At 33.7% G+C, this 12,894-nt stretch overlaps 1 protein-coding gene across 1 annotated transcript; it reads left to right on the top strand.

The window, feature by feature from the left end:
* Positions 1-423: 423 nt before the first annotated feature.
* On the top strand, positions 424-7,011 carry ODAM (odontogenic, ameloblast associated). Its single transcript, XM_061191437.1, is given in 10 exon segments — positions 424-474; positions 567-608; positions 1,145-1,192; positions 1,768-2,004; positions 2,444-2,491; positions 4,273-4,377; positions 5,227-5,274; positions 6,085-6,160; positions 6,588-6,745; positions 6,982-7,011. Coding segments are annotated over 10 exon segments (843 nt in total).
* The last annotated feature ends 5,883 nt before the right edge of the window (positions 7,012-12,894 follow it).

The raw sequence follows: 12,894 nt of genomic DNA on the forward strand, positions 1-12,894 counted from the left end.
AATAAAATTGTTTGCATAATAAAGACCTAGTTCATTGACCTCAGTCATGGGCCTCCCATGGTCCAAAGGACCGACTACCTACAATGTAGAACAGCACAGGGAATGGCCATCTGGTTCATAAATTCATTCAACTACATCACATGCCACCAAATGAGTTATTTGGCGCAAGCTAAAAGGAAAAGCAAACAATTTTGGTTTTTATAAAAAGCTGCTCTGAGAAAAAGAATGAGTTCTGTTACAGATATTTATAAATGTACCTTTTTTTATTTTAAATCCTAATATATAAGTAAATACTGTAAAATTCAGCCAACTACCCTTCTGATTGAACAATACCAGCTAATTTACTGTTATCATGATTTTTACATAGAAAAGCTTTTTTAAAGCTAAGCTTCACAACGTATTTTCTAGATATTTCATCTGAAAATGAAAACTATAATTCTTCTTGGGATACTGGGAGCCACAATGTCAGCCCCGGTAAGTGATGTCATGGTACAATTGAAATCATTGTGTGAAACCCATAACAAGTCTTCTTTTACCATTTCTGTTTTTTGTGTTTTTTTGTTTAGCTTATTCCACAGCGCCTTATGTCTGCAAGCAACAGCAATGAGGTTAGTTTAAATACTTAAAACAATGTCCCCTGGCTTTTTTATTTCTTTGTTTTATAGAAACCCAGTGGGGAAGAGATAAAAAGCTTTCTGTTGATTTATCCTGCAATTCTACCCACTAGCTCTTTATATCCAAATGCATTTCCAATGTTTATGTTTTGTATACCAAGTTTTTTCTAGAATATTAATTTGCCTCCCTTGTTTTATTGAAAATTCTTTAAAAGCAGAGACAGATTCTTCTTGTATACCTTTTTGTTCTAATAACACTTGATATGGTGTGCATAGGTGTTTAAGAGCATAAAATGACTAACTAAACCACTGGAATGGGCTAAAGTTGTGCAATCTCACAGCAGGGGAGAGGTAGTTAAATCCTAACCTCTAATCACTGTCATTTATTTTAAGCTTAGTAAGAAAACATCTCACCTTCAACAGGAAATTATGATCAGCTAGCTCTGACTTGTGCTATATTTGTAGTAAACATTCTTAATAGTTTTAACATGTGTAGTAATCTTGTTTTCATATTATCTTTCCTTCTCTAGTTACTTCTGAATCTTAATAATGCTCAGCTTCAGCCACTACAGCTTCAGGTACCCCCACCTCAATAATTATTTCAAGAGTACGTTTCTACCGCTCATTTCTTGTGGTACTTGGTACGAGAACAAAATGTTTTCTGATTCCATTTCTAAAATCTTAATTTTTAAAGTTATGAATTTGTCCTATATATTCTAACTACCATTTGTTTGAAGACTAAAGTAAAAACTATAATCGGGTGAACATTTATTTATTGAGAACTTGTTATATGCCAGGCACAAACTCTCATAACTATGAGATATTTAAATTAACCATTTTACACAAAGTCATACTCAGCTAAGTGGTTAAAAAAAAAAAAAAAAAAAAAGATTTGAAACCAGTCTGGCAACTGCAAAAACTGTAGCCTTTATCCACCTCATTCTGCCCCATATGTCACATTATGAACACTGGGGATTTAGCATTGTTCCTGCTGCTTGCATGGCTCGCAATGTGCCAGGATCTGCCCTTTTTTTATAATGGAGCAATGGAAATATAGAAATTATTTACATTTTGTCTCCTTCTTGCTCAGGACTGATTTTAAATTCTTTTTGAAATGAAAGAGAAATGCTTCGTTTCTTTTGTGTCTTCCCAGGGTCCATTTAATTTATGGATTCCTCCTTTCCCTGGGATTCTACAACAGCAGCAGCAGGCTCAAATTCCAGGACTCTCCCAATTCTCTTTATCAACTCTTGACCGGTTTGCTGGACTGGTCCCAAATCAGATATCCTTCCCAGGACAGGTCAGTTTTGCCCAAGAAACCCAGGCAGGACAGCTGGACCCCTCACAGCCTCAAACACCACCGCAGACCCAATAGGGCCCAATAACGTAAGTCAGGCCTCTTCCATCTTGTTACCCAGAAGAGAGATAATGCACATGGAATGTGAAAAAGAATATGAACCAGCTTTGAAATAAGACAGGAGTTACTGAGCAAGAATTCTTTCTCATAATATGTTTCTACCATCACTGGAAGTAATTCCTTATCTTTCTGATTTCTGCCATAAAAAATGCTATTTAAGTCAGCATTCTAGGATCACGGTCACAAATCAAAAGTGTTAAAACATGTCTTGGAAAGGATAACTAGGGAAATTTCATCTTTAAAAAAAGGGCAATTTGCATTAATGATGGTACACACAATAGATGACCTTTTGTCGTCATAGAAGTCTGCTAATACAAATTATACATTTATATGGCTAGGTCTAAAGAAAACAGCTCTGGAATTTTAAATTAAAAAGTCAAGTATAACTTTTTTATAATTCCTTTTTTGGCAGGTTATGCCCTCTGTGTTCTCCTTCAAAATGCCTCACGAGCAAGCACAGGTAAATGAAAGGAATACCATCACTCCTATACAGATGGCTGTATACCCTCTCCATTGAATGCTTTCTTCTGTATTTGTAGCTCTGATTCCTATAGCAGGGCTACAAACACATACAGTGCTATCATGATCTAGATACCACCACTGCTGGGCTGGTAACAGTCTGTTAATATTAGGCTCACTTAAGAGCTCCAAAAGAAAGACCAGCTGAGACTCTTCAGGACCCCTGAGTTTCCAGGACATTACTGTGTTGGGAATTAAAGAGCTCACTAAGCCTTAGGTTGTGTCCTCTCTGCACCTAGAATGCTGGCATTTGGTAACAACTCTGGAGAAATACCATGGGCTGACTTTGTCCAACCCTAAATTCTGGTTCAGAGGAAGATGCATTAATCTGATAAAATACCATATGATATAGAGAGAGTTTTTCTGAGTTATGCTCAAAATATTTCCAGGTTGTTGTATATTTTCAGTTTAACTCCAATATTACAGTCAAATGGTGGTGATTTCCATTAAATAACAGAATCTTTAAAAAATGAATGCAAACTAGTAGAATCGTTAAAGTTTTGCTAGTTAATTTTATAATATCCTGGGCTCAAAGAAACAGGGATATGGATAAATTATATTATTCACCAGCAGAATATTGACCGTTTTGTAAAACATTACACCACTTGGCTTTAGTGTAATCATAATTATGTAATTTTGTCCACCCCTATTATAAAACAAAAGTTACCTCTAGACATTATCTCATTCTATGCCACAGCATTTAGAGAGTTAGATACCTGACAAGTGGAATTACTTCATTTTAAGGATCAAGAAACTAAGTCTTTATGAGATTAAGTTCCCAATCCTAATGAAAATAAATAGCTGAGTTAGAATATAATTCTTCACCCCTCCTTTAACCACCTAACCAGTGGCTCTCCAACCTGGCTTTGCATTAGAATCTCTGGTGATGATTTTGAAAATTACAAATGCCTGGACCCTGCCCCACACCTAATGAATCAAAACCCCATGAGTAGATCAAAACTGATTATCTGTTAAAATGTTCAATTAGTGTTTTTGATTCTTAGCCAGGGTGAAGAACCACTGTACAAAATATACCTCTTCTCAAACCACAGTTATCGTTTTTTTTAGCTCTTATATCCAATAAGGTCTCATTTAATTATACAAGGAAAGAAAATAGCACACAAAACCCCATGTATGTACAATGATCCTCATTTTCTATAAACACATATGCATATACAGACATAAGTGCAAGCCAATACATGATAACGTGGGTGGTGAAATTGCAGGTGATTTTATTTGTTCCTTGTCTATTTCTGGATTTTTGAAGTATTCTACAATACTTATGGACTGTTTTAATAAAATGGCAATTATTAAAGGATATACGTTCCTGAGAATTCATTCATGAAGGTAGAATTTCTAATACCATGTTCTGCAGAATATACAGTCTCAAAAAAACATATGGAAAATGCTGCACAGGCTGTCCTCTTAGATATTTGCAAAGTAATTTATATATAAAGTCCAAGGTGCCCTTTTTAAAAAGCCTGTTATTAGTTGAATTCACTACTTCCTAATGTGTCTGACCAAGCAACCTTGAAACAAAGTTCAGTGTCACTTGCAATACAAGTTTACTCTAAAGTTTGGGAAGGACTGCTTTATGTGTTCTTTCGTTCATAAAATTGCTAAATACAAATCAGCTTTAATATAATATTGATATTAGAGGGTTTTTTTTTTTTAAGTCTTGCACTAAAGGAAGCTCTTCTATACTTTTCTGTTTACAAATAGATGCCTCTGTACTACCCAGTTTACGTGCTCCTACCCTGGGGACAGCCTCAACAAACAGTCGCACAGTCACCTCCGCAAACCGGACAGCTGCTGTTTGAGGAGCAGGTACCACAAGTGTTTGATTTTAGTTTGACTAGTTCCACCTGAGAATAAAGAAGATAAGGTAAATTTTCAGAGAAGAGAATATCTGATTATACTTAGTGCAAAAACTCAACAGCTTGAACTGGTGGTCATAATAGGATATAGTGCTTTCTTTTAACATGTCACTAATTTGGAAATATACTCCAAGGCTGAATTTTGAAAGAATATAGTCAGTGAATGGACTTCAGTCGAATCAGAGGCCAAAAGCTGAATCATATTGCAAAATGAAGTTTACTAACTTTTAAAAATCTACCAGCATCCCTTTTCTCATATACATGTGGTTATTATTTTTTTAAATAGCTACCATGATAAAAGGCACTTATGATCACCAGATCTTGAGGTAAAATTAGGTAACATTATTTTGAGTTTTGTGGACCTGCAATAAATTGGTAGAATTCTAATATAAATTCAGGTGTCTCATACATAACTAGTTTTAATTAGAATGGAAATTAGTTTTTTTTTTTTAATTTATCATCACTTAAAACTTGCCTAACCAATTAGAGAAAACTGAAAATTGTGCTTTAAATGACTGGTAGTAGTACTTCCAACGAAGTCACATTAATTTAAAGAGAAAGGGAGAGTTTTAACCTAGAAATCATATGGTGGTAAAAGGATGCTTGGTAATTTAACAATAATTTTTACCACCTAGAACATATAAACTTTCAAAAGTATTTACTATAGCATAAGATAGATATACATATATATATATATATATATATATATATATATATATATATATCAGTAATCATTTACCACCACATTATGACAAAAATCATCAGAGCAAAGCTAATGCATTTTTCTAAATTCTGACAGATGCCATTCTATACTGAATTTGGATATATTCCACAACAAGCAGAACCTGTAAGTAAATGTATACCTTTCACTAAAAAAAAAAAAAAGGAACTAACTTTTGAAACTACTTGCTTCACAAACTATTAAATCTATCAGTGCCCTTTAGCCAAAAACCACCAGGAACACACCCCTAGTTGGACAAAATTGGATTTATCCACTCATTGTAACAGGGGAGAACACACCATGGAGAACTGTGGGGTGTCTTAACAGGAAGGTATTGGAATGCCTTCTTACAGGGTCTGGCCTTGTGTCAGGTGAGTTTGGGGAGAGTTAAAGGAGTGATGGTTCACCTTGGATTGGGTGTTCTCAAGTAGTGGGGGTAGTTCTGTGATTGGGTAACTTTCCAATTCTTACCTAGAAGGTAAGAACAATGGAGAGAGGCAAAGGCTGTGACTGGTAAAGAAACAGGAATTATTCAGATTAGCCAGGACCTAAGGATGCCTGGTATTTCATGCCTTGCACAGGGACCTTGCTTTGGACAAGATTACAAAGTGGTGTTGTTTTGATTGTACTTCATCATGTTCAGAGGCGACCTTGTCTGATGTCGGTGTTCTGTAGGATTGTTAATGTACAACAGGAGAACACGGAGGTCCAGAATAGAATGTCAGGACAGCTCCTGAAAACACTGCAGCAGAGCTCTTATGTCAGTCCATTTTCTCAGCGTCAGGAGCTGCTTTTCTCTTTCTCAAATCTAAATTATTTTGTTCATTTTTAAGAAACTAATTGAAGAAGTTGGGAAGGGTTTAACTGCCTTGGGTGCAAAACAACGTATTTTATCGATTAATAATTTAGACTTTCTTAAACTTTGCAATTTTTCAGGTTATGCCGAGAGGACAGCAGCAACCAGCCTTTGATCCCTTCCTAGGCACAGCTCCTGAAATTGCTGTGATGGTAAGTTTCCTTACCACACTTTGCTAGCTACTGTAAATCAGCAACTGACAACCTACAGGTGCCTGCAGTACTGTTCATTTTAATGAAAATGTTATTATTCCACACAATTATTACTCCTTCCCCCTGTAATCTTTTTCCAAGCAAGATTCAATTCACTCAGTTCATCAAATATTTATTGAGGGTTACTATATGCCAGATACTCTCCTTGGGTACACTCATTTAAAGTCAGGTATTAAGACACATCCATGTTTGCTGGCATATATTCATAGTCTTTCTAAAGGATAGATTATAATCTAGAAAATTAATAAAGGTATTTACTTCTCAAATAAAATCCTTGCTTTGCATCTCAATACTATTACTTTATATTCTTCCCAATTTTGACCTTGCCCTTGAACCTGTAACCACTTTTTTTTTGTCACCCTTATAGCCAGCAGGAGGAGTGTCACCATATTTACAAAAAGAAATGATAAATTTTAAGCACGCCAATGCAGGAATTTTCATTCCTTCAACTTCACCAAAACCCAGCACAACAAATTTTTTTACTTCTGCTATGGACCCAACTATTACCCCAGAACTCATGGAAAAGAAGGTAGAGTAATCAAACATTCATTTTATGTAAGAAATTGATGTCTAATAGAAAGTATAAAGTTAGTGCTTAATTTATAGGACTTAGTCATGGAAATAATGACAGTTAAGATATAGTAGAATATATGGTCTTAACCTTGAATAGGAAGACCAATAATTGCTTACGGATAATCAATTAATCAGAATATAATTTAATTTTGATTTAATAACAGCTTCTTATGCATATCCTTTTTTCACTAGGCCAAGACCAATAGCCTAAAGGAACCATAAGATGTTGTCCTAATCATTCAGAGTTTGGGGTAGGTATTTGCCAAGAGGCATGCCTTAAGTACCATGACATGTAAATTAAAAGAAAAAAAATTGTAAGGAGAACTAATGAAAAGGTGTACACTAAAATAAAAAAAACAAGTTAGTGCTTATATATTCCTACAAAGCTAATAATAATTAAGAGACTTTAGCAATTTTTTAAAACTCAAAATAAACTTTTGAGGATCATGTCTGCTTATGCCATAAACTTGTCATAAACTCTGAAAACACAAATAGTAAATATACTAGGTCCATGTAAAAGACATTCTACAGATACTATATACAAAGTCAGTACTCCCAAATCACCACTTCACTTTGCAAGCTAAAAGTTGTAACAATGGTAATACATCTGTATTAGTTTGGAATGAAATAAAGTCTCAAAGTGATAAAAAATTTGTACAATCACATGGAAATTTAAAATTCCATGATTTTTATATTAAATATAACTTTAATTAATTACCTCTCCTAATGGGCTTGTTTGGCTATGAGGGTAGTGGGTGTTTGATAGAAGGGCAGGTTGGGATGACTCCAAGAAGTAAAAAATACGCACTAAAAAGCAAACAATTTGGCCTGAAATGGAAAAAAGACAAAGATTTTTGAAACCTCCTCCCTGCTGCCTATGAGTCTCTTCTGATTTCTCCTTCTGTGAAAATGAATACTTAACATTCTTCAGATTTAAAAAAAAAGTCTATAAAATTACAGCCAGAAATGAATAGTGTAAGCACCTCTTTAGAAGTCTCTTCTGTAATGTAACATTTCGTTCAATGCAAGTTTCATGTTTTTTAATCAGAAATACTAAAGGGATTTCAGTAGAGTGTGACCTTCTGCACCAATGCCAGAAAAGTATTTTATTTCTTTTTAAGCAATTTAGAAAATATCTAGGAAATTTTACAGAAGACAGTCTAATGGTATTAAAATGCTCTTTTATTTTATTTTTCAGAGAAAAAGATGTGGCAGTGCCTTGGATATCATCTTAGGCTATTTACTTCTTCAATGTTAACATCAGGTCTTTGAAAAATATAAAATATTTTGGCTCTTCTCCTGAACTTCTTTTTACTTATAAATAGTATTATACTCTTTAAATGTCACAGAAAAGTAATGCAATCACTTAATAAGCCTTAGCTTTACAAAATTGTATTTCTTTTCAAATATCCTATCATTGCATAATCTGGAAAGTAACAACAATGAGAATAAAGCAAATATCACTGAATCAATTGTATAATTGCATTAATAAAGGAAGGCTCTGGAAAATGGTGGCATCAATGAGAATAAAGACATCCTGTCATTGGATTTACAAGTGTGGTGATTGACACTAATGAACTAAAGTATGTACTTAACTTTGACATATCATCTCATTATTTCTCCCAGGCCCCTTCAGCTAGATTCCTTCTGATGCACTCCCTATTAAAATCAAAATTATTTGGTGGCAGATGTCATTAAATGCACACTCTCAATATGACACAGATACATGGAGAGATGGCTGTCATCACCCAAAAGGATAGCTCCCCAGGAAGATGTATACAGGTTTGGAGAAGCAACATCTAGTACAAAATAGGGCATAGATTCTGGATTTCATCAGATGTGGCTTTCAATATGGCTTTCAACCTTCAGCAAGTCACCTAAGCTGAGTCTCAGTTTTCTGGTGTAAAACTGAGATAACAATATTTACCTTTTCAAACTTTGTGAAAGGACTACATGAAATAACACATGTAAGGTATCTGGCTCATACGAAGTATGGCTGTCCCTTGAGCAACACAGGTTTGAACTGCGGGGATACAGTTATACGTGGATTTTTTTAAATAAATACCTCCAACCATACTATATGATCTGCAGTTGGTTGAATCCTCGGATGCGGAACCACAGATGTGGAGTGCCGGCTGTAAATTTATACATGGATTTTTGACTGTGTGCGGGTCGGTGTTCCTAACTCCCACTTTGTTCAAGAGTCAACTGTACTCAGAAAATGTTAATTTTCTCTCATTACTTGTGATTATGGAAGTACTTCTTAGTTATTTTCTCAGCTTTGAACTTTCAGCTGAAATTCTGAGAAAACAAAAATTGACATTCAATATACTTCACATATTTGTATGTAGATGTGTATTGATGTGTGTGAAACTATGTGTATGAAAAGGAAAATGAATGAATGAGTGAATGGATGAGTAAATAAATAAATGCATGAACATGTATTAGGTGGTTTCAAGCAAATTTGGTTAATATTTTACTTTAAAGTTGATCACAATTCCTAGAATCATATCTTTTTCCAGCACTTAGTAATGTTATGACTCTGGAATATGTTACTTACCCTATAGAATAGTAACCCAATAATCACCTATTCTACCTTCATCTTATACATTGTCCTTTTTTTCCCTAAATTGGTGAGTTGAAAGTAATTCTGAGTAATTGACAGACCTCTTAATGTTGGACATGACATGGGGAGTCAAACAACGAGATGTCTGTTAAAACGCACGTTTGGCACTTAGGAACATGGTAATTCATGCTAAATGTTTAGAAAACATTCTGGAACATAGCAAGTATTCCACTTCTCTTTTTAAGGAGGAGGAGAAAGGGGATGGTCAGAGACTAAAGAAGAGAAATGAGCACAACATAGCTCTTCTACTTGAAGGTACAGTGAAGAGAATCAGAACTCAGGGAAAACCACAAAGCTCAAAGCATCATGCTATAATCGTTAAGAACTTGGCAGTATTAGGAGTTACAATAATAAATGCTTTGAAAATTACAAAAGTTATATAAACACAATATTAACATATAAAAGCATAAAATAGATACGTTCTACATAAATAAAATAATGCAAAGATAAACATTGAGAAGTTCCTTCAAGAATAAATATTTTGATAAAAACATTAATACTAAGCTAAGCATGCCAAATTTATTTCTTTATTCTAGGCAATATTAAAAGGACCTTATTACTCTGGATGGTTTTTAAAAATCCAATTTAGTGACTCAGCTTAAAAAATTTCTGAATCTCAGACTGCTCAGGATCCAATCTGTTTCAGGAAGATGTTAAATCTTGGTAAGGTATTCTTGAGCAACAACTATGTTTGAAAACATGAATACTATAATCACTATCAATGAAATATTCTATATTTTCAAACTACTTTATAGAAGAGCTTTAAACTCTATCAATTTCTGTTACTAAGGTTAGGAAGACAAGAGTGTACAGTTAATGGAAATATCGCCAGGATACATGCAAAGAACTATGTTTTATGTGTCTGTTTGTTTTAACCCTGGCATCCAAATCTCTCCATCCCAGGCCAGTGTAAGAAAGGCAAAGCAGAAAAAGCAGTTCAATTTTGAACAGATCTAACCAGAAAAACTTTATGTAGAATAATTTCTCTAGAATCAGCATTGCTTATAGTTGATAATCCACACGTTAGCCTCAAAACTTTCCCTACCAACCTTCTCCACTGGCTGCTTCCTATCTAAATATATTATAACAGCATTAGTTCAAGACTGACATACAGAACCCATGCGTGTTCTCACCTCCAATACTGCTTACACAACCAATCCATCATCATAGTCTTGTCATACTTTTAAATGTATAGTTTAAGTTTGATGAGTTTGATTTACATATACACATGTGCATACATATACATATATATGTGTATACTTTGTAACCATCACCCCTATCAAGATGCAGAACATTTCCACCACTCCACCTTCCTTCTCTTTTCTGGTCAATCTAGTCTCCCTGTTCTCATGCCAAGCTACTAGTTTCAAAAATAAAATTTCTATCACCATGTATTAATTTTGCTTGTTCTGGAACTTTATATAAATTAAATCATACACTATGTATTCTTTTGTTTGTTTGTTTGTTTGGTTTGTTTTGTTTTGTATGTTCAAATTGGTTTTTTTTTTTAGTATAGTTTTTAACACTTGTTATCATTGGTGGATTTGTTTTTTTGGTTTGGTTTCTCTCTTCTTTCTTTTTTTTTAATTTAAAAAAAATTTTTTATTACTTTATACACTTTGTATTCTTTTGTGGCAGCTTCTTTCACTCAGTATAATGCTTTTGTGACTCATTCATGTTATTGCTTAAATTGTATGTTATTATATGAATATACTACAGTTTATTTATTCTCCTATTGAAGAACATTTGGGTTGGGTTGTCCTTATTTACCATTAAGAATAACGATGCTATGAACATTCTTGTACAAGTCCTTTTGTAAACATATGTTTTCATTTCTCTTGAGTAAATACCACAAAGTGGAGATAAATCATAGGGTAAGTTTATTATAAGTAACTGCTAAGTAGTTTCCAATGTGGCTGTAACATTTTATACTCTGGTCAGCAATGTGTCACAATTCTAGTTCCTGCACCTTCTGGCCAACATTTAGAATTGTATTTTTAAATCATTTCCATGAGTTCCTCTTCTATCAAACATCCCTTCAAAATTAACCTTCACAAAGTTTGACCTCTACCCTCTCTCCTCTCTCTCAGAAACCACTGCATGAACATTTCTATTGTTGTGACTTTAATAAACATATATAAGTTATCCCTGACTCCTAAATCTGTTCCTCAACCTAATATATTAAATAGTTCAGTCTGTATCTACTCTAATATATTACACATTTTGTAGCTTTAATTTGCATTTGCCTGATGACTAATAATATGTTGTTTTTCTATGCTTACTGACAATTAGTATATCTTTATTTTTCAATCAATTTTTCAATCATATCCTTATGATTGATTTGTAAGAGCTTTTTATGTATTCTGGATCACATGCTTGGCCCAATAAATGTTATTGTGAATACTTTTTCCAGTCTGTAGCTTGTCTTTTCATTCATTTCTTAGCGTGGTTTTTGAGGATTGGAATTTTTTTTTTTTTTTTTTTTGGCGCAGTTAAATTTGTCAGTTTTTTGAAGCTTAGTGTCTCGTGTCCTAATAAAGAAGTCTTCACCTACCCCAAAGTAATGAATATATTCTCCTATGTTTTCTTACAGAATTTTTAATGGTTTAGCTTTTATATTTAAATCTTTAGCTATTGATTTTTGTGTAGAGTGTGAAGATAGGGGTCAAGGATAATTTTTTCCATAAAGATACCTAATCATTCCAGGATAATTTGTTTAAAAGGTTATACTTTCCTTACTGAATTGCCTTTGTATCTTTATTGAAAATCAATGGATTTTATGTATCTGCATCTATTTTTGACGATTTTATTCCATTTAACTGCTTTTCTGTCTTTGCATCAATACTAAACAGTCTTGATTACTATAACTTTATGTCTTTCGCATTTCCAAATAAATTTTAGAGGTGGATTGTCAATTTCTACCCTGCTAAGTTTTCATGGATAGTGTTGAATCTCAAGATCAAACAGGAAATACTTGGCATCTTAACCATATTGAGTATTCCAGTTCATGAACATGGCATATACTTATTCAGGCAATAATAAGAAAGAATTTTTTGGCTTTACAATGCTTACATAAAAAGAGAAGAAATGTTTAGAATCAATGATCTAAGCCAGGGGTTGGCAAATTACAGGCTGAGGGTCAAATCTGGCCCATGTCTGTTTTTTTGTAAATAAAGTTTTATTGGAAGACAGCCATATCCATTCTTTGACATATTATCTATGGCTGCTTTCACCCTACAGTGTATGAGTTGGGTAGTTGCAACAGACAGTTTGGACCACAAAGCCAAAAATATTTACTATCTGGCTCTTTCAAAAAAGAAAGTCCAGATAGTAAATTTATATTTTATATAAATTTTTATATTTATCTCTGAAACGTTCTGTGGTTCTCAGTGTAGAGGTCTTGCAATATTTGTTAATTATTTTTCTAAATATTTTTATGTTTTTAAATTTTATTTTCTATTTTTAGCATATAGAAATGC

The sequence above is a fragment of the Eubalaena glacialis genome, chromosome 5, assembly GCF_028564815.1.
Source record: "Eubalaena glacialis isolate mEubGla1 chromosome 5, mEubGla1.1.hap2.+ XY, whole genome shotgun sequence".
Lineage (NCBI taxonomy): Eukaryota > Metazoa > Chordata > Mammalia > Artiodactyla > Balaenidae > Eubalaena > Eubalaena glacialis.